Here is a 27,996-nt window from a genome sequence, read left to right as displayed (position 1 = left end):
CAGGAGGGAGCCCGAGTGCAGCCGCTTCGGCCGCTCAGCAAGGGGGCTACGAGATCCCGGCGCGGCTTCGGACCCTCCACAACCTGGTGATCCAGTACGCCTCCCAGGGGCGCTACGAAGTGGCCGTCCCCCTCTGCAAACAGGCGCTGGAAGACCTAGAGAAGAGCTCTGGACACAGCCACCCAGATGTGGCCACCATGCTGAACATCTTAGCCTTGGTTTATAGGTAAGGGGGGTGGCAGGGGGCGTGTTGTGTGGGAAAGGGTCCCGGGCTGCTGAGAAGAGCCTTGGAAAGAGAAGACTTAGAGCTGTGATTCCTGCATTGCATGGGGTTGGGCTAGATGGCCTTTGGGCGCCCCTGCCGACTCCCCAATTCTATAAGCATCTTCTGCAGGAGCCGGAGGTTGCACCTTTTAAATATGTCCTGCATTCAGAGGCTATGTTTGGCTGAGTCCTGCTAGCCGGCTCCTTCTCAGGACTTCTGCAGGTGTGGCTGAGGCACCGATGCTTTTCGCATGGCATCTATAGAATAATAATAATACATTTTTATTTAAGCCCCGCCCTTCCTGGTTTAAAAACCGGGCTCGGTGCGGCTAACAGCAAATATAAAACATTGGTTAAAATGCGACTTAAAAGCAGCATAAAACACAACATAAAATGCAGCATCAAAATCAATAAAATTCAAAAATTAAGGGGTCATTTTTGGGAGGTCCTACTAGAGCCAGCAAGGAGACCAAGAAAGGGTTTCTTCGTAGAAGAGGAAAGGGGAAAAGGGAATAGAGGATCAGGCTAATTCAAATTGAAGGCCATATCTATCTCTATCTCTATCTCTCTATCTATAATTAAATTTTCTATTTTACAATTTAAAGTACAATCATACCTCAGGTTACAGATGCTACAGGTTGTGTTTTCTCGGGTTATGGATGCGCCAAAACCCAGAAGTACTGGAACAGGTTACTTCCATGTTTCGGCGCTTGCGCATGCGCAGAAGCACCGAATTGCAACCCACGCGTGCGCAGACGTGGCGCTTCTGGATTGCGAATGTGTCTGCCGCACGGATCACGTTCACAACCCAAGCATCCACTGTACTCATTTATACATCCTTAAGTCATCAGCAACTTCCCTTCTTCTCTTTCCATGGTTCAAGTCCCGTATAATAAATCCCTGCATAGTTTACAAAAACTAAACCGCTCAGTACTCCATTACTGCATCCACCAAAACTTATTTACACTGTTGAATTTATCTCAACGCTGCCAGCATTCTCAGCTGTACACTGTTATTTCTCATATATTCAATAAACATTTTCCAATCTCCTGTTTCTTTCCATGCTGCCGACTTCTTCCGCCGCAGGGACCAGAACAAGTACAAGGAGGCCACAGAGCTGCTGAACGATGCTCTCGATATCCGGGAGCAGACTCTGGGTGTGGAGCACCCTGCCGTGAGTGTCTGTCTGGGGCTCGGTGGAGGGTGATGCTCCTTGGGTCCTGTTAAGGCTTCTCTTCCTTGTGTCTTCTCCTCTGGGAGTATTTGGATGGGTGGGGGCAGAGATCATTTGTGTTGGTCCCGTGGGTTAATGGAGAGGCGAGGTCCAAGTCCAGTCCGAGGTCAAAGGTGCAATATGGAGGCAGTCCGTAAAAGCTGGAGCGGGGTGCAGGGCAGGGAGTCAGGTGAGGTCAGGAATGCAGGACGGGGTTGAGGCAGGAACTGGTGACCAACAATGTTGCTCCTGCAACTTGGGACTGGGGCTGGCCGGCTTTTATCTGCCCCGAGGCATAGGGCATCCCCGATCCTCAGGTGACTCACCTCTCCTGGCCTGGAGGCGAGCGCTCCTCCTGTGAGAACTTAGTTCCCTCTGCCTCTCTGCCCTGAGCCTCTGCAGCTCAGGAGAGGCTGGAGGGTTACCAGACCCAGAGGCGACCTCAGCTTCCTCTGACGGGGCTGAGAGTGGAGCACCTGCAGGCAATGGGTCCTCCATCACCTCCGGAGCCAGAGCAGACTCAGCTGGTGCCTGCACCTGAGGATCCAGCACAGGTGAGGACCCTTCGGGCTCAAGTCCCAGCCCCGGCTCAGCTGGTTCTGGAGGCAGGGAATCCTGTGCAAGCTGGGATCCCTCAGGTTCAGCCTCCAAGTCCGAATCCCAGGCCATCACACCATTTTTCTTGGGAGGGGCAGGTCACTCTCTTAGTAAAAATACAACTCTTCTGGACGCCCTTGGAAGTTTTGAAGAGTCTCTTGTGCTCCCAAAAATTTGTTGTTGTTTAATCGTTTAGTGGTGTCCGACTCTTCGTGACCCACTGGACCAGAGCACGCCAAGCCCTCCTGTCTTCCACTGCCTCCTGCAGTTTGGTCAAACTCATGCTGGTAGCTTTGAGAACACTGTCCCACCATCTCGTCCTCTGTCGTCCCCTTCTCCTTGTGCCCTCCATCTTCCCCAACATCAGGGTCTTTTCCAGGGAGTCTTCTCTTCTCAGGAGGTGGCCAAAGTCTTGGAGCCTCAGCTTCAGGATCTGTCCTTCCAGTGAGCACGCAGGGCTGATTTCCTTCAGAATGGAGAGGTTTGATCTTCTTGCAGTCCATGGGACTCTCAAGAGTCTCCTCCAGCACCAGAATTCAAAAGCATCCACTCTTCGGTGATCAGCCTTCTTTATGGTCCAAGCTCCCAAAGATGCAGTGTTTAAAAGGTGCTAGGCCTTCGAGGGGGGGTGTGAGGAGAGCTTGGCCGATGCCCCTCCCCAAATGGTGCATTTAGTGCCAGATGCTGCAGCACAATTGCTGACAGCATTGAGGAATCATCTGCATGGAAGTCCTGCGCTCAGAGGTCTGCTCAGAGGATGCTGATTTGGTACCTGACCAAGTTCAGGGTGTTGCTTTTAGTACAGTTGTACCTCAGGTTACAAGGGACACGGGTGGTGCTGTGGGTTAAATCACAGAGCCTAGCGCTTGCCGATCAGAAGGTCGGCGGTTCGAATCCCCGCAACGGGGTGAGCTCCCGCTGCTCGGTTCCTGCTCCTGCCAACCAAGCAGTTCAAAAGCATGTCAAAGTGCAGGTAGATAAATAGGTACCGCTCTGGCAGGAACGGCGTGTCCGTGCGCTGCTCTGGTTCGCCAGAAGCGGCTTAGTCCTGCTGGCCACATGACCTGGAAGCTGTACGCCGGCTCCCTCAGCCTATAGAGCAAGATGAGCGCCACAACCCCAGAGTTGTCCGCGACTGGACCTAATGGTCAGGGGTCCCTTTACCTTTACCTCAGGTTACATACGCTTCAGGTTACAGACTCCGCTAACCCAGAAATAGTACCTCGGGTTAAGAACTTTGCTCCAAGATGAGAACAGAAATCGCGCGGCGGCAGCGGGAGGCCCCATTAGCTAAAGTGGTGCTTCAGGTTATGAACAGTTTCAGGTTAAGAACGGACCTCCGGAACGAATTAAGTTCTTAACCCGAGATACCACTGTACTGTTGTTTTTATTTTGATTCTGCATTTTGTGGTTTTATATTTTGATTTTATTCTGTGAACCTGCTCTGCTACCTCCTGTATATACAGTGGTACCAGAAAAACAAATAATAACAATAAGATACTGTGTATAAAATAATAAATGAGATACAGTACAATGAGAATAATCGGAAGTTTATTTTATTTTATTTAATCCATCCTTTATCTTTTACTTTCTTCTTTTTTTCTCTCTTTTTTTCTTTTCTTCTTTTTCTACGTAAAGTACGTCCATGTAGCTTGTAGAAAATGTAACATGGTGTATTGTTGTGTAAATTTGTGTTGAATGTTTAATAAAGGTTTTTTTTAAAAAAAAGAAATAAAAAAGAAATAAACAAATCTTTCCTCCTGTTTCTGACAGGTGGCCGCCACTCTTAATAACCTGGCTGTGCTCTACGGCAAGAGGGGGAAATACACAGAAGCCGAACCACTCTGCAAGAGAGCCTTAGAGATCCGAGAGAAGGTACAGGCTTTACCAGAGACCCCAAGAAAAACTCTATTCAACCCATCTTAAGGACTAGAAACTTAACTTCGCTTTTAAAAAAACCAGACAGACAGATAGACAAGGTTCCAATTACGCTGATCTCAGCACTCAGACTCTGACCAGACCCAGAATTGTGGAATACACAATACTTTCAAAGTCACATTTTAACAGTAGGATGGCCTGACAATATGGCTGGCGAAATCAACCTCTTTCTGGTCTCTGCAACTAAAGCGGTGTGTGTGCGTGTGCGTGTGCACTGCATCAATCTGCATTTTTAAAAAGAAAAGTACACAAACTCACATTTCTTTTCTCCCAAAACTTGCTTTTTTTAAAAAAAAAAAAGCTGAGAATGAATCCATTTATATCTCACCATCCCCCCCCCCCCCGAGGAGCTCTAGATCAGTGTTTTTCAACCACTGTTCCATGGCACACTAGTGTACCGCGAGATGTTGCCTGGTGTGCCATGGGGAAAATTGAAAAATTCGGTCCGCTCTCATCCGATTCCCCATAGAGAGCAGCGGGGCTCTGACATCTCCCTCTCCGCACACAGTGCAGAGACGGAGCTGTCATCCGCCGGCTCAGCGGGGATCAGCGGATCAATCCCCACTGAGCAGAGAACGGTCCGCAACGTTCGATTCCAGCCAGAATATCAGCTTTGTGTTCAGCCAAACAGGCCCAGGTTGCGCACTGAATAAAGTATTTTATAATTTTTCATATTTCTGTTTACTTACTATTTCATAATAAAATAATTATAAAATACTTTCTTTGTGTATATTTGATTCCTATTCAAGAGAATTACTTTATATATAGTCAATATAGGCACAGAGTTAATTTTTTTAACATTTTCTAATGGTGGTGTGCCTCGTGATTTTTTTCATGAAACAAGTGTGCCTTTGCCCAAAAAAGGTTGAAAAACACTGCTCTAGATGGTATATGCCTGGTTTCCCCTCCTCCTTCATTTAATCCCCATCACAACGGCCCTGCAAGGCATGCCAGGCTGAGAGAGGCAGTGACACCCAGTGGGAGGATCTGAACCCTGGTCTCTCCCCCAGGTCCCAATGCTAGAATCTCTTACCCACTCTTGTTTTTTAGGTGTTGGGCACCGATCACCCAGACGTGGCCAAGCAGCTGAACAACCTGGCGCTCCTGTGCCAGAACCAGGGGAAGTTTGAGGAGGTGGAGCAGTACTACCAGAGGGCTCTCTGCATCTACCAGACCCAGCTGGGGCCCGGCGACCCAAACGTGGCCAAGACCAAGAACAACCTGGTAAACGATGGGGAGACGTTTTGCGTGTGTGTCGGCCAGAGGACGTTTACTTTTCAGGATCAAAATTCCAGTAGCACCTTAAAGACCAGCTAAGTTAGTTCTTGGTATGAGCTTTCGTGTGCATGCACACGTCTTCAGATACACTGAAACAGAAGTTGCCAGATCCTTCTATATAGAGAGAAGGTGGGGAGGGGCATTACTCAGAAGGGTGGTGGGAATGGGAGATTGGCAGATAGCTGAGATGAGCCTGTTGACGACTCTTAACGACTGCAAAAGGTCTTCCAGGAAAAGGCAGGGGGTGAGAAGGTGAGAAATGGCTTAGTCGTGTATAATGTATACTTTTCAGGATATTTCAGAAGAGCCTGGCCACTAGAGATCCATCTAGTCAAGCATCCTCACAGTGGCCAAATAACCCTAAGAACCTAGGAAACAAGGTAGACTGCCTCTGGAGCTGGAGGCTCCACAAGAACCTAAGAACTGGCAATAATAATAATAATAATAATAATAATAATAATAATAATAATAATAATAATAATTTAATAATAATAATACTATAATAATAATAATACTATAATAATAATACTAATAATTTAATAATACTAATAATTTAATAATATAATAATAATAATAATAATAATAATAATAATAATATAATAATAATAATAATAATAATAATAATAATAATAATAATAATAATAATAATAATAATAATAATAATTTATTATTTATTATTTATATCCCGCCCATCTGGCCAGGCCTCCGCAGCTAGTCTGGGCAGCTTCCAACAAAATATTACAATACCGTAATGCAGCAAACATTAAAGCTTCCCTAAACAGGTCTGCCTTCAGATGTCTTCTAAAAGTCTGGTAGTTGTTGTTCTCTTTGACATCTGGTGGGAGGGCGTTCCACAGGGCGGGCGCCACCACCGAGAAGGCCCTCTGTCTGGTTCCCTGTAGCCTCACTTCTCGCAATGAGGGAACCACCAGAAGGCCCTTGGCGCTGGACCTCAGTGTCCGGGCAGAACGATGGGGTGGAGACGCTCCTTCAGGTATACTGGACCGAGGCCGTTTAGGGCTTTAAAGGTCAGCACAAACACTTTAAATTGTGCTCGGAAAAGTACTGGGAGCCAATGTAGGTCTTTCAAGACCGCTGTTATGTGGTCCCGGTGGCTGCTCCCAGTCACCAGTCTAGCTGCCGCATTCTGGATTAGTTGCAGTTTCCAGGTCACCTTCAAAGGCAGCCCCACGTAGAGCGCATGGCAGTAGTCCAAGCATTCAGAACCATTGCTGTCTCCAACTGCCAGAGGCAGAACATGGTCATTGTGGCTGGTAGCCATCAGTAGACCTCTCCTCCATGAGTTTATTACTGACTTTCTCAATAATCAAAAGGTCCCAAAATGATTTACAAGAGTAAAATACAGTAGGAAAAAAATACACAGAAATCAAGAGTAAAAGCATCCCATGATTGGTGCAGCCCAAACGATGACAAGGTTGTTGCTAGGCAGGCTTCCCAGGTGGGTGGACATTTAACAGACAGGATCTACTATAGAAGATGACTATTCAGCAACACGACTGCCCTGGTCATTGCAGGACTGTTCGACTTTTGGGTTCCTTTTGACTTACTTGGTGCTGGTGTTTCATTTAGAAATGGTTCATAATGATTCAGTATGTAGGCTGTTTTTAATGTAGAGTAAACAACAGCGATGAGGTGTTCTTGTGCACAAACGAACACACATTTCAATATTTGCAGCCACTTTAAAGCTTTATCTTTCATTTATTTTTGCAACGGCTTTGCTGTCTCGGCGCAACTCAGGAAAAAGCCATCGATTGCAAAGATCAGCCATTATATATATATGCATGCAATAGAAAAATCCGCAAGCAGGATTTCCTAGGTGATAAAGGTTAGGCTGTTCTTGGAGATGAAAAAACGTTCGGCTGGAGGTTCCAGCTGTCAGTGCAAATTAAAACCAGCTAAAATTCAGCCTAGGTTATCAAAGTGCAAAGTGCAACTTAGACTTACAGGGGAACAGGCCCCGTAGAAAGGGTTTCATCGCCAGTACATAAAATTAGAATGATGTAAAAGCTAGTTAATTGTTTTTTCGTTTTTTCGGGTTTTTTTTTTAATTTTTCAGGTTTATATAATTCACTGATTATGCAATCATTTTGACATTTCAAAACTCGACTTCCTTCCCCCTCTTTCTGCGGTCCTTAAATTTATTTTTAATATCTTCTGCGTATCCAAATTAACTTAATTTGCTCATTTATTCATCTTCTTTAAGTATAAACTCTTATGAAACGGCAGGTTATTACAATGATCCTGCCAATTTTTCTTATCTGTTTAGTTTATCTGCAAACATTCAATAAACCATTTCCGTTCTTTTATAAAAAGTTTATCTTGATTTCTTATTCTTCCGGTGAGTCCCACCATTTCTGCATATTCCATAAGTTTTTGTATCCGTTCTTCCTTTGCTGGGACTGCTGCTTCTTTCCATTTTGGGGCAAGTAACATTCTTTCCACAGTAGTCGCATACATGAATAAATCTCTATACAGTTTAGGTAGTTCTGTCCTTATAATGCCCAAAAGGAAAGCTTCTGGTTTTGTTTTGTTTTTTTACAAACCTTATTTTAAACATCCTTTTCATTTCATTGTATCTCATTTCCCAGTAAGCCTTTTAAAAAAAAAATTATTGGAAATTTTATTTACAACATAACATAACCCCCACCCCCCAATACAGAAATCCACCCTCTTTAAACATGAACATAACATACAGTGAGCATAACATACAACAATACAAGCAACCAAATAAAAGACTTCCTTTATCCTGTATATGGCCTCCTTGATTACTTCTTATGAATTGTTTCCTTTATGAATAATTATTAAGATTTTTCTAATTATAACTTAAATATCCACAAAGTCTCCTGCAGACATTAATCGAAACAAGTCCAGGTATGTATTCTAGGGCCCTGTTTTGTGAAGTATTCTCTGCATTTTCCCCATGCTTTTTGAAACTCTTGTCTAGTGTGATCTCTAATTGCCTCTGTTAATCTAGCCAGTTCAACATACTCTAACGGTTTGTCTTGCCATTCCTTTTTTGTTGGCACAGTTTCTCCCCCCCCCCCCAGTTTTTAGCAATTAGGATCCTTCCGCTCCTGTGCCATAAAGGAATATTTTCTGATCTTCTCTTGCTGTACCTGTGTCCGTTATCCCTAGTAGAAAAGTTTCTGTATTTTTCATGAAGTTATACTTAAACATTTTTTTAAGCTCATCATATGCTATGTTCTGGAAGCTTTTGATTTTTTTTCACAGATCCACCAAACATGTATAAGTGTCCCTTCTGTTTTGCCACACCTCCAGCACAGATTTGTTTTTGTCTTATACATTTTAGCTATTTTGGTAGGTATTAAGTACCACCTATAAAACATCTTGATTAGATTTTCCCTCAATATTTCACACGCTGGAAATTTCCAGTTCTTTCTCCATAGTTCTTCCCATGCTGTTAAGTTAATGGTTTTCCGAATATCTAAAGAGCACTTGACCATTACCTTCTCGACCTGTTTCTCTTTGACCTTCCACTCCAATAATGTTCATTTCCCAGTAAGCCTTAACCTTACTAGAAGACCACCACGTAAGATAAAAGAACCTTGAAATATACATTTATAAAGAAACCAGAAGCATTTTTACTGGGCATTGTAGGAAGTGATATAAATAGAAAAGAATATAAGCTGTTTTTATATGCAACAACGTCAGCAAGAATATTATTGGCACAAAAATGGAAGCAAGAAGAATTACCGACGAAAGAAGAATGGAGGATGAAATTAATGGACTATGCAGAACTAGATAAACTAAAAGGAAGGATCCGAAATCTGCGGGACCAGAAATTCACGGAAGTCTGGAGTAATTTTACAGCTATTTGAAAAGTAGTTGTGATGATCAGACTACGTTTGTAGGTTTGCAACAAGTTTTGTGAGGTGAATTATTGGAACTATTGCAAAAATGGATAAAGGGGAGGATAGTTAAGATAATTAAAGGCAATATGAATTTAAGAAATACATAAGAAGTGGTTAAAACGGTAGATCATCAGAGGTGCTGATGGAAGTCCAAAAAAAGATTGTAGAAGTGGTGAAGTTTTGTGGTATGTATTATAATTTATATGTTAAAGTTGATAAGAATTATTATAAAAAAATAACCTTCTTTCTAGTTAATTGTTTTTTCAGTAGGGAAACAGGTGACGTCATCGGGTATGGAGCCACCCAGCTAAAACTGCCTTCCTCTCTTCTCGCCCAGGCATCGTCTTACCTGAAGCAGGGCAAGTACCAACAAGCTGAAGAGCTCTACAAGGAAATTCTGTCCACACATGACCAGGATTTGGGCGTCAGCAGAGGCGGTGAGCAGCCGGCTTGCAGTTGCGCTTCTCTGCAGCAGAGTATGGAGAGGGAAGTTTGGGGAAGGGCGATGTAGCGGCAAACTGTGCATGATGATGATGATAATAATAATAATAATAATAATAATAATAATAATAATAATAATAATAAAATTTTATTTATATCCCGCCCTCCCCAGCCGAAGCCGGGCTCAGAGCGGCTAAAAACAATAAAAGTAACACAGCATTCTAAAATCAATTCATTCTAAAATTAATTCAGAATCAAATTAACGGCAACCATTGGGCTAGAGTTCTGTGAGGATTACCAAAGGAGGGGGTCAGACTGAGTCCAAACCAAAGGCCAGGCGGAACAGCTCCGTATTGCAGGCCCTGCGGAAAGATGTCAAATCCCACAGGGCCATAGTCTCTTGGGACAGAGCGTTCCACCAGATCGGGGCCAGGGCTGAAAAGGCCCTGGCCCTAGTTGAGACCAATCTAACCACCTTGCGACCTGGGACCTCCAAAATGTTGTCTTTTGTGGACCTTAAGGTCTTCCGTGGGACATACCAGGAGAGGCGGTCCCGTAGATACGAGGGTCCTAGACCGTATAGGGCTTTAAAGGTCAAAACTAGCACCTTAAACCTGATCCTGTACTCCACCGGGAGCCAGTGCAGCTGGTATAGCACCGGGTGAATGTGATCCCGCAGTGAGGACCCTTAAGGAGTCTCACTGCGGCATTCTGCACCTGCTGGAGTTTTTGGGTCAGTCTCAAGGGCAGCCCCACATAGAGCGAGTTACAGTAATCAAGTCTGGAGGTGACTGTAGTGTGGATCACTGTGGCCAGATCAGGGCAAAAGAGAAAAGGAGCATCTTCTTCTAAGGTTACCAGTTTTTTTTTCAATGAATCCGGGGACACGTTTCAACTTCCTGCTAAATAGATGGATTTTGTCAGGGGGCTGATTTGTAAATCTGGGGGACTGTCCCTGGGAAACGGGGATGTCTGGCAACTTTTCTTATTCTCTCCATCCTTTCCCCTGCATCTTTCAGATGAGAGCAGAACGGGACCCGGAAGAGGCGCTCTGTATAGCCAGGTTTGTGTTGGGACTGCTTTGGGGGGCTTCCCCACCTCTTCTCTGTTTTTAGGTCTTGACCCCACCTCCCCACCCTAGTCTGCAGAAAGATTGTGTTACCCTTTGCACCCGCAGCAGGATTTAACTGTGGCTCCTGCATTTCAGAGGGACGCGGGTGGCGCTGTGGGTTAAACCAGTGAGCCTAGGGCTTGCCGATCAGAAGGTCGGCGGTTCGAATCCCCGTAACGAGGTGAGCTCCCGTTGCTCGGTCCCTGCTCCTGCCAACCTAGCAGTTCAAAAGCACGTCAAAGTGCAAGTAGATAAATAGGTACCGCTCTGGCAGGAAGGTAAACGTTTCCGTGTGCTGCTCTGGTTTGCCAGAAGCGGCTTAGTCATGCTGGCCACATGACCCGGAAGCTGTACGCCGGCTCCCTCGGCCAGTAAAGCGAGATGAGTGCCGCAACCCCAGAGTCGGCCACGACTGGACCTAATGGTCAGGGGTCCCTTTACCTTTACCTTTTTACCTGCATTTCAGGGGGTTGGACTAGTTGATCCTTTGGGTCCCTTCCAACTCTACAATTCTGTAGAGGGACACTGGTTGCGCTGTGGTCTATACCACTGAGCCTCTTGGTCTTGCCAATCAGAAGGTCGGCGGTTCGAATCCCTGCGACGGGGTGAGCTCCCATTGCTCGGTCCCTGCTCCTGCCAACCTAGCAGTTCGAAAGCACACCAGTGCAAGTAGATAAATAGGTACCGCTCCGGTGGGAAAGTAAATGGCGTTTCCGTGTGCTCTGGTTTCCGTCACACTGTACCGTTGTGCCAGAAGCGATTTAGTCCTGCTGGCCACATGACCCAGAAAGCTGTCTGTGGACAAACGCCGGCTCCCTCGGCCTGAAAGCGAGATGAATGCTGCAACCCCATAGTTACCTTTGACTGGATTTAACCGTCCAGGCGTCCTTTACCTTTTTACAATTCTGTGATCCCTCCCTTTTTGCCAGGACTCCCTGGGGAACCTGAGGCGCAGTAGCTCCTTTTCCCGCTTCCGCGAGTCCCTCAAGCGAGGCAGCGAGAAACTCGTCTCCAAACTCAAAGGGGAAGGCGGACGGCGACCCATTGCAGCCTCGGCCCCAGGGTGAGTCTGGGTCTCCCTGGAATCTGGAGGCAGAAACGTTTGCCTCCAAGCAAGCAATTATCACACAAACACCGTTTTCGCAAGGAACAATTGAGGGAGTTGGGGGTCCCTAGACGGAGAGGGTGAGATGACAGCCATCTTCAAATAGCTGAAGGGCTGATGGAGCAAGCGTGTTTTATCCTGCTCTGGAGGGGCAGGAACCAAAACAATGGCTTCAAGTTACAAGGAAGTATATTCTGACTAAATATTAGGAAGAACTATCTGAGGGGAAGAACTGAGGGTGCTCCCCTCTTCCCGACTTTGGAGGTTTTTAAGCAGAGATTTGGATGGCTATCTGTCTTGGATGCTTTAGTTGAGATTCCTGCGTTGTTGCAAAGGGCTGGAATAGATGACCTTTGGGGGTCCCTTCCAACTCCATGATTCGCTGGTTGTTGGACAGCCATCGGTCAGGGATTCTTGAGCTGTGATCACTGCCTTGCAGGAGGTTGCGCTAGATTACAGTGGGTGGGGGGAGCGGAGCGCTGCTTCCAACTTTCCAATTCTATGATTCTTTAAAAAGCCATTATTTATTTATTTATTTATTTATTTATTTATTTATTTATTTATTTATTTATTTTTAATTTATTATTTATACCCCGTTTGTCTTGCCTGGGTTTCCCCAGCCACTCTGGGCAGCTCCCAACAGAATACAGTCATACCTCGGGTTACAGACGCTTCAGGTTGCATTTTTTCGGGTTAGGGACCCGCCAAAACCCAGAAGTACCAGAACAGGTTACTTCCAGGTTTCGGTGGTCGCACATGCGCAGAAGCTCTAAACTGTGCTTTGCGCATGTGCAGAAGAACCAAACTGCAACCCACGCGTCGCTGCGGGTTGCGAACATGCATCCCGCACAGATCACGTTCGCAACCCGAGCTTCCGCTGTACTAAAAACGCAATAAAACATCAAACATTAAAAACTCCCCTAAACAGGGCTGCCTTGAGAAGTCTTCTAAAAGTCAGAGAGTTGTTTTATTTCCTTGACATCTAACTGGACGGCATTTCACAGGGCGGGTGCCACCACCGAGAAGGCCCACTTCTTGCAGGGGGGGAGGGAACCACCAGAAGGCCCTCTGCCTGGTTCCCTGTAACTTGGCTTCTCTCAGTGAGGGAACCACCAGAAGGCCCTCGGTGCTGGATCTCAGTGTCCTCAGGGGCCAGTGGCGGGGAGGGGGGGGCAAAGGCACATGCTTGCCCCTGGAGCCTCTGGGCTTCTTCCTCTTGTCTCCAGCCTGCTCTGCTCCCCCCAGCTCTCCTGCTTTAACAGCACCGAGGGCCGGGCAGAGATCCAGCAGGTACAGCTCACTTTGCCACAGACAGCTGCGCCTGTTGAACGGCTGCCTGCTCAAGGCAAGATGCAACAGGACAGGAGCGGCCAGATGGCTGAGAGTCAGCTAAATATGTATATATACCCAACAGGGAAATGGGAACCAAGAATAATAATAATAATTATTATTATTTATACCCCGCCCATCTGTCTGAGTTTCCCCAGCCACTCTGGGCGGTTCCCAATCAAGTATTAAAAACAATACAGCGTTAAATATTAAAAACTTCCCTGAACAGGGCTGCCTTCAGATGTCTTTTAAAGATAGGATAGCTGCTTATTTCCTTCACATCTGAAGGGAGGGCGTTCCACAGGGCGGGCGCCACCACCAAGAAGGCCCTCTGTCTGGTTCCCTGTAACCTCACTTCCTGCAATGAGGGAACTGCCAGAAGGCCCTTGGCGCTGGACCTCAGTGTCCAGGCAGAACGATGGGGGTGGAGATGCTCCTTCAGGTATACTGGGCCTTTGAGGCCGTTTAGGGCTTTCAAGGTCAGCACCAACCCTTTGAATTGTGCTCGGAAACCAGGCATGCACAGGTGTGTCAGAACTTGACAGGTGTTTTGTCTTTTTGGACAGGATGAAAAGGGCCACTTCCCTGAACGTCTTGCACGTGGGTGAGAGAGCGGCTGCTGCGTCCCCGACGGTGAGTCTGTGGCAGGGGAGAGGAGGGGCAAAGTGCCAGGGCTGCGGGGACAGAGCCCTGTCTCACATGCAAGAAATCCTGGGGGGTCAGTTTCCCTTGTGGCTGGCGGAAGGGGGCTGCCAGCAAAGGCTGTGCATTGCGACTCCCTGCCCTGGCACGTGCCTTCCTGGCGTTGCTGGCCTGCCAGTCCGTTTGGAAGATGCTGGCGTTGAGCCCCTTAGAAGTGCATCTGTGTAACTCGCTGCCACAGGAAACCCAAATTGGGTGGCTTTAAATGAGGATGAGATAGAGGGTTTTAAGATGGCTGCCGAATCCTTGAAGCGGGGTTTTGAGCTCTAAGGCAAGTTTCTGCTCTATAACCAACCCTTAGCATTTGTTTTTATCTTCTCTTCCATTTTATTTTTTAACTCCTTTTAGTGCTTCGTTTTGTTGTTTTAATTTATCGTTTCATCTCATGGTTTTATTGTTCTAACTCCCCTAAACTGGGAGGCTGCATGAAGCTCGGCTGGGCTGAGCCCTTTGCTAGGCAGTGCCAAACGCAAAGTCGAGCCAAAGTTTACAAGATACTAGTTATAAAGTAGGGAAGAGAAACATCTTGATGATCCGAACTGTTGACGAGCCAGCCCAGGTGGCAGCTCAAGAGTCTCCCAAACGCTCCCTTCCGCTGGATGGCACAGACTCCCGACTTGTAAATTCAAGGCCGCCACATTTGGAGACAATTGATTTCTGCAAACTGCCGACAAATACAGTGGTGCCTCGCAAGACGAAAAGAATCCGTTCTGTGATTCTCTTTGTCTAGCGGTTTTTTTCGTCTTGCGAAGCAAGCCCATTGAAGGATTAGCGGCTTAGCGCTATTAGCGGCTTTTAGCTGCTTTTAGCGTCTTATCTGCTGATCGAATCAGCTGATAAGCGGCTTAGAAAAAGGGGGGGGGGACCAGCAGGAACTTGCAAGACATTGTCGTCTTGCGAAGCAAGCCCATAGGAAATTCGTTTTGCGAAGCACCTCCAAAACGGAAAACTCTTTCGTCTAGCGAGTTTTCCGTCTTGCGAGGCATTCGTCTTGCGGGGCACCACTGTAATCATGATCATTATGGTACTTACTAGAAAGAACTGCAAAGATAAATTCATGGCTACTAGCCACGGTGCCTGGGCTCTACGATCAAAGGCCTTCTGAATGCCAGCGGCTGGATACCACAACAGGGGAGAGTTGCTCTCGCACTCGGGTCCTTGTCGGTTTTCCGTGATGGGCACCTGGCTGGCCACTGTGAGAACAGGAATCGGGGCTCTTATGTTTATGCTCTTTTAGGCAGAGCCTCAAAGGAAGGGCTTGCAAGCCGAAACAATGAGGATTAGAAACTTGGCTTTTGCTGAAGTGCTTGTCTGTTTGTTTTGCAGCAGCCCAGCAGCAGGACCCTGACTGGCGCCCGGACGCTGAGCTCCAGCTCCCAGGACCTCATGCAAAGCAGCTCCACTTAGGCCTGGCCCGGCCCCTTCCTCCCACCGCGCTTCCCTCGCTGCTGCCTTTAGGCTGGGCCGAAGCTTGAGCCTCTCTCTCCCCCCCTCGGCCAGCCTTCAGCCGAGCTTGTGGGGCTGCTGGAACCACGGTGGGGTGTCCTGCACCAAGTGGAGACCCCCCCATCCCACACCTGGAACGCCCCTGTTCCCTGGGGCCTCTGGGGCTGCATGAGGGGTCTTCCCTGCAAGAGGTGGGCCGGGATGGAGATCAGGTCCGGACCCCCTGCAATCAGGACAAACAGGCTCTTATTTCTCAGGACCTTTGGGGGGGCAGTGGGTGGCCCTTCCCAAAGCAGCTGGACAGGAGCGTCTCTGCCCCCCACTCCGCTGCTGCCTTAACTCTTTGCGTACGACCAGGTAAAGTTGCACTCCCCTTCCCGCCCCCCCCAGAGGAAAAAAATCGCTGCTGTCTCCCTCCAGCCAAAGTCACAATATTTATTGTATTTATGCAACTGGAAGCATATCTCTTTGCCCCAAATAAATGGTTGTAAATGGATACTGGACCAGTGACTGCTGAATGTTGTCTGCTTCATTAATTTAGTGGACAGGGAGAAGGGGAAGAGTCCTGTGTGAGTGTCTGGAGGCGGTTGGAGGATGGATGGCGGCTAACAGATTGAGGTTGAATCCTAACAAGACAGAAGTACTGTTTTGGGGGGACACGGGGCGGGCAGGTGTGGAGGACTCCCTGGTCCTAAACGGGGTAACTGTGCCCCTGAAGGACCAGGTGCGCAGCCTGGGAGTCATGTTGGACTCACAGCTGTCCATGGAGGCGCAGGTCAGTTCTGTGTCCAGGGCAGCTGTCCACCAGCTCAATCTGGTGTGCAGGATGAGACACTCCCTGCCCGCAGACTCTCTCACCAGAGTGGTGCATGCTCTGGTTATCTCCCGCTTGGACTCCTGCAATGCGCTCTATGTGGGGCTACCTTTGAAGGTGACCCGGTAACTGCAATTAACCCAGAATGCGGCAGCTAAACTGGTGACTGGGAGCGGCCACCGAGACCACATAACACCGGTCCTGAAAGACCTACATTGGCTCTCAGTACGGTTCCGAGCACAATTCAAAGTGTTGGTGCTGACCTTGAAAGCCCTAAAGGCCTCAAAGGCCCAGTATACCTGAGGGAGCGTCTCCACCCCCATCGTTCAGCCCGGACACTGAGGTCCAGCTCCGAGGGCCTTCTGGTGGTTCCCTCCCCGTGAGAAGCCAAGTTACAGGGAACCAGGCAGAGGGCCTTCTCGGTGGTGGCGCCCTCCCTGTGGAACGCCCTCCCACCAGATGTCAAAGAGAAGAACAACTACCAGACTGCATCTGAAGGCAGCCCTTTTTAGGGAAGCTTTTAATGTTTGATGCATTACTGTATTTTAATATTTTGTTGGAAGCTGCCCAGAGTGGCTGGGGAAACCCAGCCAGATGGGCGGGGTATTAATAATAATAATAATTTATTCTTATTATTTTAATTTATTATTATTATGGCAGATAGCAAAGCAGAATGAATAACACTCAGCACTTAAGAAAAACCAAAAAACTATTTTATTTCAACCTGAGTCCAAAATCTGGAACTGGCAATCAGAGTCTTTTTGGGTTTGTGGGGTATGAAATCCGTGTGAGTTTGGCCCCTCTGATTTCATCTCCGCCGGTGGGCCAGGCTGAGGCAGGAGCTGTGGGGAGACCCCCATTTGTGCTTTCTGCTTCCTCTTCCTGCTCATCTCACACCTGGTGGGCAATTTCCTGCACCTTGCGTAGCGTCTCCTCCGACTGCAGCTGCTCAAAGGTGAGGAGAGACAGACCCAGCTGGTCCTCCTGGCGAAAGAGAGGATGGGATCTGGGGTTAGGAGTAGGAAGGGCTCGTCCTCATACCCGCCACCCCCTCCAGTCCATCTCGCCTTATTCGTTCTTGGTATATTTTATTCAGGATTTTCTTGTTTTACAGAAGTGTAGTGCCTCGTATTTTTTTTCCCATGTAACATTTTTACAAATCCGTTTCATTTGTTGAGGCATTAGGGGGAGAAGAAAAGAAAAAAGAAAAAAGAAAGGGGTGTGGAGAGAGGGAAGATGGATAGGGGTGGGGTCGGGTGGCGGTGTTTCTATTCGCCTTATTGGCCGAGGGAGCTGGCGTACAGCTTCCAGGTCATGTGGCCAGCATAACTAAGCCGCTTCTGGCAAACCAGAGCAGCACACAGAAACACCGTTTATCCCAGCAGTGACATAGCGTGGGTTGCCTGTACCCGGGGCAAGGCAAGTATTGCTCCCCCTAACCTGTGGAGCGTTGGCACTCCCCGAGTCCCTTCCTCCAGCCCAGTTAAAAGTCTGCCAACCCGGAACCTCCTCTCTCCCACCACTCACCTTGCGGAACGGCTGGGCCATTTGGCGCAAGAAGAACTTTGACACCTGCACGGCCTCATCCACCGTCAAGTTGAGGTTGGCGTCCGTGATGTGCTCCTGGATCCAGCGGGGGAGCTTGCCCCGCTTGTCTGCCCGCGCGAAGCGCTGCCGAGAGTCGTGGGGCGTGTTACCTGGGGAGAATGGGTGCCTGCCGTAGCCCACACGCCCACCTCCCCCTCTGAGTCTGCGGAACAGTGCGCCACTGCTCAGGATTTCTTCCCCGCCCCCCGGCAAACCTTGTCAGCGAAGACCATCAGGCCGTAGTCGGTCTTGCCGCGAATGGCTCTCCCCACGCACTGGGCTGCGTGGCGCATGGCGTCGAAGGTCAGGAAGTCGTTTTCGCGGATTTGGAACTGGTCCCGCAGGTAGTCTAGACGGGCCTGGGGAAAGGGGGCTGCCATGGAGGTCTCTGTGTGTGATTGTGTGTCCTTTTTCAGATCTCCTCCCCGCTCCCAGTGAGAAAACACACACACACACACACACACCAGAGACACAGATACAAATGTGGTTCCCTGCATGCCAAAATCCGCTGATCTGAATGTGAAAATTAGCAGCAAAGAACGCTAATGCAAATAAATAAATAAATAAATATAATAATAATAATAATAATAATAATAATAATAATAATAATAATAATAAATTTTATTTATACCCCACCCTCCCCAGCCAAGACAGGGCTCAGGGCGGCTAACAACCGATAAAAAAAACCAAATTGATTGAAATACAACTTAAAAACGAGATTAAAGTACGACATTAAAACATTAAAATGCAGCCTCGTTTCAATGGAAACTCAAATCAAAAACTTTTGGGGGGGATGAAAACATCAGGTCTTCACCAAGGCTAACTGTCCAGCTATTCTCAGCCGCATCTGTGTCCAGATCAAGGAAAGCAATAGGCTCTATTCCGCCTTGGTCAGACTCACACCTGGAATACTGCGTCCAATTCTGGGCACCACAATTTAAGAAGCATATTGATAAGACACGGGGGGAGGCGCTGGAACTGACTTTCAGACTTTGAAAAGTTGGCATCGTGGCATGTGTTGTTGAACAGATTCCGCCATACCGTAGACCCTTGGGTTAGGTTACTCTCGAGTAACAGAAACTTCGGGTTGCGAAAGCGGCAAACCCGGAAGTATTTTTCCAGCTTTTGCCGCTTGCACATGCACAGAAGTGGCACCTCTGTATACAGATTTTTTCAGGGTGCGCACGAACCCCCGGAACGAATTAAATTCGTATCCAGAGGGCCCACCGTATGGTGTTCATTGATGTCAGAATAGAAGCGCAGCTCATTGCACCAGGGAGAAGAGTCGGCAGAAGAAGACTGGGGAAAAAAATTAAGGACTATTTACAAAAATATTGCAAAATTAAGGAATGTTGAATGATGTTGGATTGGAATTAAGTGGTTTCAAGCTGTAATTATGATAAAATGGTTTTCTTTTTTTTAAGTAAGAATTTGAAGTTATAATAATTTAAGATGTTGAGATAAGGATTTGCTGTATAAACAACTTAAACTGGGGATACAAGAAGGGGAGGTACGAGGAGGTCGGGGAAATAAGCTACAAGAAAATAAGATGTGAAATGTATGTGTTTTTCATATTTTTATGTTTGTTTTTTCTTTTTTGTTTGTATAAAATTGGAAACTTTAATAAATATCTTATAAAAAAAAAAAGAAGCGCAGCTCATTGCAACGGTTTTGAATTTTGCTGTGCTGTTGCCTTCCTTGGTAGGTCATGCAGACCCAAATAAAGCTGTAAGATGCTGGATCAAGCCAATGACCTATCTAGTTATAATGACCTACAGGACTGCCTCTCCCAGTATGCCCCACCGAGGACTTTAGGAACATAAATAGCAACACCCTAGTGGTCCCGGGCCCTAAGGAAGTCAGATTTGCCTCAACCAGAGCCAGGGCCTTTTCAACACTGGCCCCGGCCTGGTGGAACGCTCTGCCTCCTGAGACCAGGGCCCTGCAGGATCTGATTTCTGTCCGCAGGGCCTGTAAGACAGAGTTGTTCCACCTGGCCTTTGGCTTGGAATCAACTTGATTGCCTTCCCCTCTTTCTTTTTTCTTTCTCCTTCTGTGATGGAACTCCTATTTGGGGACTTCCCTGGCTTTTTTCTGGCCCACGTAGGACCAGTCTGGATAGTTGGCCTTGATGAAGACTTGACGTTTTCATTCCCCAAAAAGTTTTTGATTTGAGTTTATACTGAATTGAGGCTGCATTTTAATGTTGTATTTTAATCTTGTTTTTAAGTTGTATTTTAATCAATTGTTTTTCTACCTGGTGTTAGCTGCCCTGAGCCCGTTTTGGCTGGGTATTAATAATAAAATTAATAATAATAATAATAATAATAATAATAATAATAATAATAATAATAATAAGTTCAGCATCCTGTGCTCACGGGGGAGCCGACCAGAAGGTGCCCAACATGGAAAACAAGTGAGCAGGATCCGGGCCCAAGAGCTACTCTCCCCACCTGCATTTCCTGGTATCCCCAGTGCATTTTTACAGCGTTGGGGGCACAGGGGGTGAGTGTGTGGAACCAATGGGGCAGTGTCCCCCCCCCAAAAAAAATGTTTGTGAACCAGTGGCTTAACCCTTTTCCAAGAAGCCGTTTAAATACAACGAAGGAAATACAGCAAAATCCTGGGCCGGGATTTTGACAGCGCTAGGTCTCTCCTGAAAGCTTATTTCTTTCCTAGAAGCAGGCTGGCGGCTCCTTAATCTGACTTAATTGGGATCAAGTCAGCCAATTCAGATCCCAGACTCTCTGCCAGGGGTTTTAGCGCTGGGCACGGGGCTGGCAACATCCCAACATGCACACAGCCTTGCCAACCAGGCACCCTCTGGCTCTTTCGGACTACAACTCCCACCAGCCCCTTCCTGGTGAAGGCTGCTATCAAAGCTCTTCTTTAAGCAGTACGTAGTTCATCTTCTTGAGACATCACCTTGCCAACAAAGGTCCGTATAGTTAAAGCTATGCTTTTCCCAGTAGTGAGAGCTGGAAGTGAGAGCTGGACCATAAAGAAGGCTGATCGCCAAAGAATTTATGCTTTCCAGGGAGTCTTCTCTTAGGAGGTGACCAAAGTATTGGAGCCTCAGCTTCAGGATCTGTCCTTCCAGTGAGCACTCAGGGCTGATTTCCTTCAGAATGGAGAGGTTTGATCTTCTTGCAGTCCACGGGACTCTCAAGAGTCTCCTCCAGCACCAGAATTCAAAAGCATCCATTCTTCGGCGATCAGCCTTCTTTATGGTCCAGCTCTCACTTCCATACATCACTACTGGGTCCAGCTCTCACTTCCATACATCACTACTGGGAAAACCATAGCTTGAACTATACGGACCTTTGTTGGCAAGGTGATGCCTCTGCTTTTTAAGATGCTGTCTAGGTTTGTCAATGCTTTTCTCCCAAGAAGCAGGTGTCTTTTAATTTCGTGGCTGCTGTCACCGTCTGCAGTGATCATGGAGCCCAAGAAAGTAAAATCTCTTAACTGCCTCCATTTCTTCCCCTTCAGGAGGAGATGGGCCCAGTGGCCATGATCTTCGTTTTTTTGATGTTGAGCTTCAGACCATATTTTGCGCTCTCCTCTTTCACCCTCAATAAAAGGTTCTTTCTGCATATCTGAAGTTATATGTGTGTGTGTGTGTGTGTGTGTGTGTCTCACAACAGTTTCCATATAACACCAGTCTTGAAAGACCTACATTGGCTCCCAGTACGTTTCCGAGCACAATTCAAAGTGTTGGTGCTGACCTTTAAAGCCCTAAACGGCCTCGGTCCATTATACCTGAAGGAGCGTCTCCACCCCCATCATTCTGCCCGGACACTGAGGTCCAGCGCCGAGGGCCTTCTGGCGGTTCCCTCATTGCGAGAAGCAAAGCTACAGGGAACCAGGCAGAGGGCCTTCTCGGTGGTGGCGCCCGCCCTGTGGAACGCCCTTCCAGCAGATGTCAAAGCGATAAACAACTACCTGACATTCAGAAGACATCTTAAGGCAGCCCTGTTCAGGGAAGTTTTTAACGTGTGATATTTTACTGTATTTTTGGTTTTTATGGAAGCCGCCCAGAGTGGCTGGGGAGGCCCAGCCAGATGGGCGGGGTATAAATTGTTGTTGTTGTTGTTGTTGTTGTTATTTCCCCTCCTTGCTTGCTGTACTACAGAAATTCCCACCTCCAGCTCAGCAGAAGAGGAGCTGGGAAGAGACATCCTCTTCACCCTCCCCGTATCCAGGAGACGCCAAGGTTTGTTTTGCGCCGGTGGAGCCCCAGGAGAGTCGCGCAGCCTCGAGGAGGCAGCTCCTGGGAAGCACCTGCTCTGGAGCCAAGACGGAGGAAGGAGGCAGGGAGCCCAGCTTGAATGCGCAGGCAGAGAGGAGACGCCGGACTCACCTTCAGAATTCGGCTCTGGGTGTAGACGTAGGGCACGCCAAACATGATCACGGCTCTCCCGTAGTGGTGGACTGCGGAGAAGGACACAAATCTAAACCAGGTTGAATGACATGCAGTGGCTGAGATTCCTGGGGGGGGGGTTGGACCAGATGGGCTCTGGGGGTCTCTTCCAACGATATGATGCTATGAGTCCATCGTCCCTTGGAGGTTTTACAGCAGGGAGGTAGACGGCCACCTGCCAGGGATCCTTTAGCTGCAATTCTTGCGTCATTACATGAGGTTGGGCTAGATGACCCCTTAGGGTCCCTTAAAAGGTAAAAGGGCCCCTGACCATTAGGTCCAGTCGTGGGCGACTCTGGGGTTGCGGCGCTCATCTCGCTTTACTGGCCGAGGGAGCTGGCGTACAGCTTCCGGGTCATGAGCAGCGCACGGAAACGCCGTTTACCTTCCCGCCGGAGTGGTACCTATTTATCTACTTGCACGTTGACGTGCTTTCGAACTGCTAGGTTGGCAGGAGCAGGGACCGAGCAATGGGAGCTCACCCAGTCGCGGGGATTCGAACCGCTGACCTTCTGATCAGCAAGTCCTAGGCTCTGTGGTTTAACCCACAGCGCCACCCGCGTCCCTTACAACTATACAATTCTATGATCCCAACAAGATCCCTGCTGGATGAGGCCCCTCGCCCATCTTGAGGGTGTGAAGGCAGCAAGCATATTCGGTTGTTGGGCTCCAACCAACCACATTCACAGTGGCATCTTGCCTCCCTGAACCTAATATCTGCTGTGCTTCCCTGTGTGTGTGTGTGTGTCATCTTCTAAGTCAGGGGTCAGCAAACTTTATTAACAGGGGGCCGGTCTACTGTCCCTCAGACCTTGTGGGGGGCCAGACTATATTTTGAAGGGGCGGGGAAAATGAATGAATTCCTGTGCCCCACAAAGAATGCAGAGATGCCTTTTAAATAAAAGCACACGTTCTATTCATATGAAAACACCAGCCAGGCCCCACAAATAACCCAGAGATGCATTTTAAATAAAAGGACACATTCTACTCCTGTAAAAACATGCCGATTCCCAGACCGTCCGCAGGCCAGATTTAGAAGGCGATTGGGCTGGATCCGGCCCCCGGGCCTTAGTTTGCCTACCCATGTTCTAAGTTTCTAGTCCACATGCTTAAATCTCTTCCTTTTTTCTCTCTGGCAGAGAAAGAGACAGAGATGAGAGGAATTTCAGGAGAAAAATAGGAGAGGGCAGGTAGAGGTACTCACCGAAGTCGATCCCTTCAGAGACCTTCCCCCTGGCTACAGACAGCAAAATGGCTCCCCGTCCATTTTCGCAGGCCTGGTAAACAAGAGACAAGACACGCATTGCAAAATCCGGTCAGTTCATCTACATGGCAGCCACCACTTGAGGGGGGAATAATTTTGCCCTCACTTTCCTCCTGGATTTATGTCAGCATTCTACATAACTGGTTAGGCTTGCCAGAACGAAAACAGTGTTTATAGCAGGCACCGAAAACAGTTCGGTGATGGTGCCAGCCTGACCTCAACAGGGAGTTCCACAGTTTGGTTCCTGCCACGCTGAAAAATCAATTTATTATAAAGACAGAATGAATATTCTGCCACGCCTGAATCTTCTTGCCCAAACTTTCCCTTAAATGTAAGATTGGATTTTGTCAACCCACATTTTTATACTACTGTTTTACTGGCTTTATATTTTTGTTTTGAGGATACTGTTTAGCTAGCTAAGACAGATATTCCATACCAAACTCTGCTCCAAAAGTTTCACTCGTTAGAGTATTAATGTAAATTACTAAACACACCCTGGTCAGGAGCAGTATTTCAGGATTCAGATTAACTCCTTTAAAGCACAATAAATTTAACTCTTATTTCTTCCCTTACGGCGGTCGTTGTTTTCTATAAGCTACAATCAAAACAGATGAATCATCCATTACACCTGCATTTCCATTCTTCTTAATTCACTTAATCCTCAATGAATCCTATTTTAACAGTACTGTTAACTGTTCTAATGTTTTTACACCGCTCAGAGATTTCTTCAAAAATAAAGTAAGTTTTCAAACATTTGAAATAAATAAACTGGGCTGGTAAAAGGAACAGGGGGGGTTTCATTCAGTAATGATGAGTACTTCGAGGTCACTGCTTATTAGCCCTGCCCCACTGTTCACCAGGGGAACTGCCTGCCACCGCGTCCCACTGGCGGCTCACCTCCTGGTACTTCTCAAGGGCCATGCTCGTCTCTGCTCCGTCCTGCGTCTCGATGAAGATGAGTTTGTTGCGCTGGATGTTCTCTAGGATCCCCTGCAGCGGCCGGAGAGAAAAACCGGGGGGTGGGGGGGTGGCAGGTGCGTGAAATTCAAAAAGTCACAAGGCTTCTTCACGCAGCAGGTGGTTCGACTGTGGAACTCCCTCCCACAAGAAGCCGTAACGGCCCGAAGACAGGATTCGGTCAGAGGCCATCCTTGTGGCAGGGAGTTCCACAGTTTAACTTGGCACTGCATGAAGAAGTTCCTTCCTTTTTTCTGCCCCGAATTTTCCAATGCTCAGCTTTGTTGAATATCTAGCGTTGTTAAGAGAGAGAGAGAGGGAAAACCTTTTCTCATAATTTTATAAGCTTCTGTGAAGCAACTTTTACTTGCCTTTTCTCTAAATTAAAAAGTCTAAAATGCTGCATTCTTTCTTTCCTTTTTTTAAACATTTTTATTAATTTTTAACACATTAATTAACATTCATACAACAGAACTTCTCATACATTATTATTTGGACTTCCGTCAACACCTCTGATGATTTTCTGCACTTATCACTTATTATGCATTTCTTAATTTCATATTACCTTTAAATATCTCTAACTAATAATTCTCCTCACTGTCTTTTTTTTTGGCAATATTTCTAATAATTCACCTTACAAAACTTCTTGCAAACCTACCAGCGTAATCGGTTCGTCACAGTTACTTATCAAGAAGCCTCGCTTTACTGCTTTACTGGCATCCCATAACATGATCACTTTTGTTTCTTCATTACAATTATTCACAAAGTATTCCGGCAACATCTTCTGGGCTTTCTCATTGATCGTTTGATCATCCAATAAGCTTTCATTTAGTCTCCATCAAAAAGTTTTTTCCTCAATTTCCTTTATCTCACATTTTATTGCATTGTGATCCAAAAATGTCTTTGGCTGAATTTCATAGAATCCTAGAGTTGGAAGAGACCACAAGGGCCATCGAGTCCAACCCCCTGCCAAGCAGGAAACACCATCAGAGCACTCCTGACATATGGTTGTCAAGCCTCTGCTTAAAGACCTCCAAGGGAGGAGACTCCACCACACTCCTGGGCAGCAAATTCCACTGTCAAACAGCTCTTACTGTCAGGAAGTTCTTCCTAATGTTTAGGTGCAATCTTCTTTCTTGTAGTTTGGATCCATTGCTCCGTGTCCGCTTCTCCGGAGCAGCAGAAAACAACCTTTCTCCCTCCTCTATGTGACATCCTTTTATATATTGGAACATGGCTATCATATCACCCCTTAACCTCCTCTTCTCCAGGCTAAACATGCCCAGCTCCCTTAGCCGTTCCTCATAAGGCATCGTTTCCAGGCCTTGGACCATTTTGGTTGCCCTCCTCTGGACACGTTCCAGTTTGTCAGTGTCCTTCTTGAACTGTGGTGCCCAGAACTGGACACAGTACTCCAGGTGAGGTCTGACCAGAGCAGAATACAGTGGCACTATTACTTCCCTTGATCTAGATGCTATACTCCTATTGGTGCAGCCCAGAATTGCATTGGCTTTTTTAGCTGCCGCGTCACACTGTTGGCTCATGTCAAGTTTGTGGTCAACCAAGACTCCTAGATCCTTTTCACATGTACTGCTCTCAAGCCAGGTGTCACCCATCTTGTATTTGTGCCTCTCATTTTTTTTGCCCAAGTGCAATACTTTACATTTCTCCCTGTTAAAATTCATCTTGTTTGTTTTGGCCCAGTTCTCTAATCTGTCAAGGTTGTTTTGAAGTGTGATCCTGTCCTCTGGGGTGTTAGCCACCCCTCCCAGTTGGGTGTCATCTGCAAATTTGATCAGGATGCCCTTGCGTCCATCATCCAAGTCATTGATAAAGATGTTGAATAAGACCGGGCCCAAAAAATATTTCTATTTTTGTTACTCTTATGTATGGATAGCCGGCGAATTAACAGTCACAGTCCACCCTGTAACCATTTTGGCTGCCCTTTCCTGGACCTTTCCACAATTCAGGGGCAATTTTCAGCTGGGCAAAAACTCTCAAGGAAGGCAAAAAGCAGAGCTGATGAAAGCTGCGGCTGGCGGAGAGCCAAAGGGCCACATACAAAGGTCTTGAGGGCCATATCTTTTCTTTTTTTTAATATAATTTTTTATTAGTATTTTTTTAACATATCATTTTCAACAGTAATTAAACATACTTTTACATCTTACTCAAATTTTTGACTTCCATCAATCCTGCCTGATAATTTTCCAATCTAATCTCGCAGTATGCATTTCTTATCTTCCCTACTACATTTCAAATTCATAACCAATATCTCGATCTTTTTCTACTTTGTACCACTTCGTATATTTCTCCTTACAAGACTTCTTGTAGTAGCGTAATTTGTTGATTACAGTTGCTTTTCAAATAGTTCATATACTTCTTCCAAGCTTCTGTAAATCTCTGGTCTCGTAGGTTTCGAATCCTTCCTGTCATTTTGTCCAATTCTGCATAGTCCATTAATTTTGTCTGCCATTCTTCTTTCGTCGAAATTTCTTCTTGTTTCCATTTCTGGGCTAACAATACTCTTGCCGCAGTTGTTGCATATAAAAACAATTTAACATCTTGCCTATTAATGTCCTGACCCATAATACCAAGTAAGAGTACTTCTGGTTTTTTAAAAAATGTATATTTCAACATCTTTTTCATCTCATTATATATCATTTCCCAGAGGTTCTTTCCTTTTTTACATTCCCACCACATACGATAAAATGTTCCTTCTTTTTCTTTACATTTCCAACTTGAGGGCCATATCTAGCTCCTAAGACCAAGATTCAAAGCGTTCCCAATTGTCCCAGCTTAAGAAACCCATCACTCTCTAAAGGTCACTCTCAGGAGCCTCCCAGCCAGCAGCAAAGACCCGGACCCCAAACATGCGCGCGCGCACACTCGAACGTACCTGCTCATACCACGAGGCCACGATGTTCTCCATGTACTGGTAGCTGGTGAAAAAGGCCACGATGCCGTCCGGGACAATGGCTGACATCTCCAGCAACAGATTCCCGTAGTTGCGGATTACGGCTGCGAGAAAATCAAGGATTGTTTTGGGGAGAGAGCCACACGGAAGCCTTCCCTCTGTCAACCCCTGCCACGAAGGAGGGCACCCATGACCCAACCATGTTCTCACTCCTGGCCGCTGCCCAAGTCAGGCATTTAAAGCCCTTTAAACAGCACAGCTTTCCCCTAAAGAATTCTGGAAATTGTAGTTTGCGAAAGGCGCTGAGATTTGCTAGGAGACCCTCTGGGAACTACAATTCCCAAAGCTCCCTGTGAGTGAGGAATAGGGACGGATTGTTAAAACCACCCTGTAGCTCTGCGAGGGGAGCCTTAGAACTCACAGCGCCCTGTTGTTTAGTCGTTTAATCATGTCCGACTCTTCGTGACCCCCTGGACCAGAGCACGCCAGGCACTCCTGTCTTCCGCTGCCTCCCGCAGTTGAGTCAAACTCATGCTGGTAGCTTCGAGAACACTGTCCCACCATCTCGTCCTCTGTCGCCCCCTTCTCCTTGTGCCCTCCATCTTTCCCAACATCAGGGTCTTTTCCAGGGAGTCTTCTCTTCTCATGAGGTGGCCAAAGTCTTGGAGCCTCAGCTTCAGGATCTGTCCTTCCAGTGAGCACGCAGGGCTGATTTCCTTA

At 47.0% G+C, this 27,996-nt stretch overlaps 3 protein-coding genes across 6 annotated transcripts in view; 1 reads left to right on the top strand and 2 right to left on the bottom strand.

Moving 5' to 3' along the window:
* KLC3 (kinesin light chain 3) overlaps nt 1–15,813 on the top strand; it is a 29,514-nt gene extending 13,701 nt beyond the window's left edge. For 3 of the 4 annotated variants that reach the window (XM_082231165.1, XM_082231163.1, XM_082231164.1), the window contains exons 5-13: nt 4–226; nt 1,351–1,438; nt 3,848–3,949; nt 5,063–5,236; nt 9,521–9,620; nt 10,644–10,687; nt 11,665–11,798; nt 13,736–13,802; nt 15,198–15,813. In XM_082231165.1, coding sequence (XP_082087291.1) covers nt 4–226; nt 1,351–1,438; nt 3,848–3,949; nt 5,063–5,236; nt 9,521–9,620; nt 10,644–10,687; nt 11,665–11,798; nt 13,736–13,802; nt 15,198–15,278 — 1,013 coding nt within the window. In that variant the 3' untranslated portion in view covers nt 15,279–15,813. The remainder of the gene's footprint in view (nt 1–3; nt 227–1,350; nt 1,439–3,847; nt 3,950–5,062; nt 5,237–9,520; nt 9,621–10,643; nt 10,688–11,664; nt 11,799–13,735; nt 13,803–15,197) is intronic. The other variant, XM_082231166.1, reaches the window with a different exon arrangement.
* Nucleotides 1–27,996, bottom strand: part of PPP1R13L (protein phosphatase 1 regulatory subunit 13 like) — a 226,349-nt gene that overhangs the window by 97,656 nt on the left and 100,697 nt on the right. The gene's annotated exons all lie outside the window — the stretch shown is intronic.
* ERCC2 (ERCC excision repair 2, TFIIH core complex helicase subunit) overlaps nt 16,823–27,996 on the bottom strand; it is a 43,072-nt gene continuing 31,898 nt past the window's right edge. Inside the window, exons 17-23 of the mRNA XM_082231060.1 lie at nt 27,259–27,380; nt 24,303–24,395; nt 23,346–23,418; nt 22,082–22,152; nt 17,934–18,077; nt 17,659–17,802; nt 16,823–17,115 (exon numbers count right to left, since the gene is read on the bottom strand). Of these exons, the coding sequence (XP_082087186.1) occupies nt 17,023–17,115; nt 17,659–17,802; nt 17,934–18,077; nt 22,082–22,152; nt 23,346–23,418; nt 24,303–24,395; nt 27,259–27,380 (740 nt within the window). The 3' untranslated portion in view covers nt 16,823–17,022. The remainder of the gene's footprint in view (nt 17,116–17,658; nt 17,803–17,933; nt 18,078–22,081; nt 22,153–23,345; nt 23,419–24,302; nt 24,396–27,258; nt 27,381–27,996) is intronic.

This window comes from Podarcis vaucheri, assembly GCF_965113315.1.
Source record: "Podarcis vaucheri genome assembly, chromosome: 7".
Lineage (NCBI taxonomy): Eukaryota > Metazoa > Chordata > Lepidosauria > Squamata > Lacertidae > Podarcis > Podarcis vaucheri.
The sequence above is the reverse complement of the archived record's forward strand: the minus strand, read 5'-3'. Positions and strand labels throughout refer to the sequence as shown.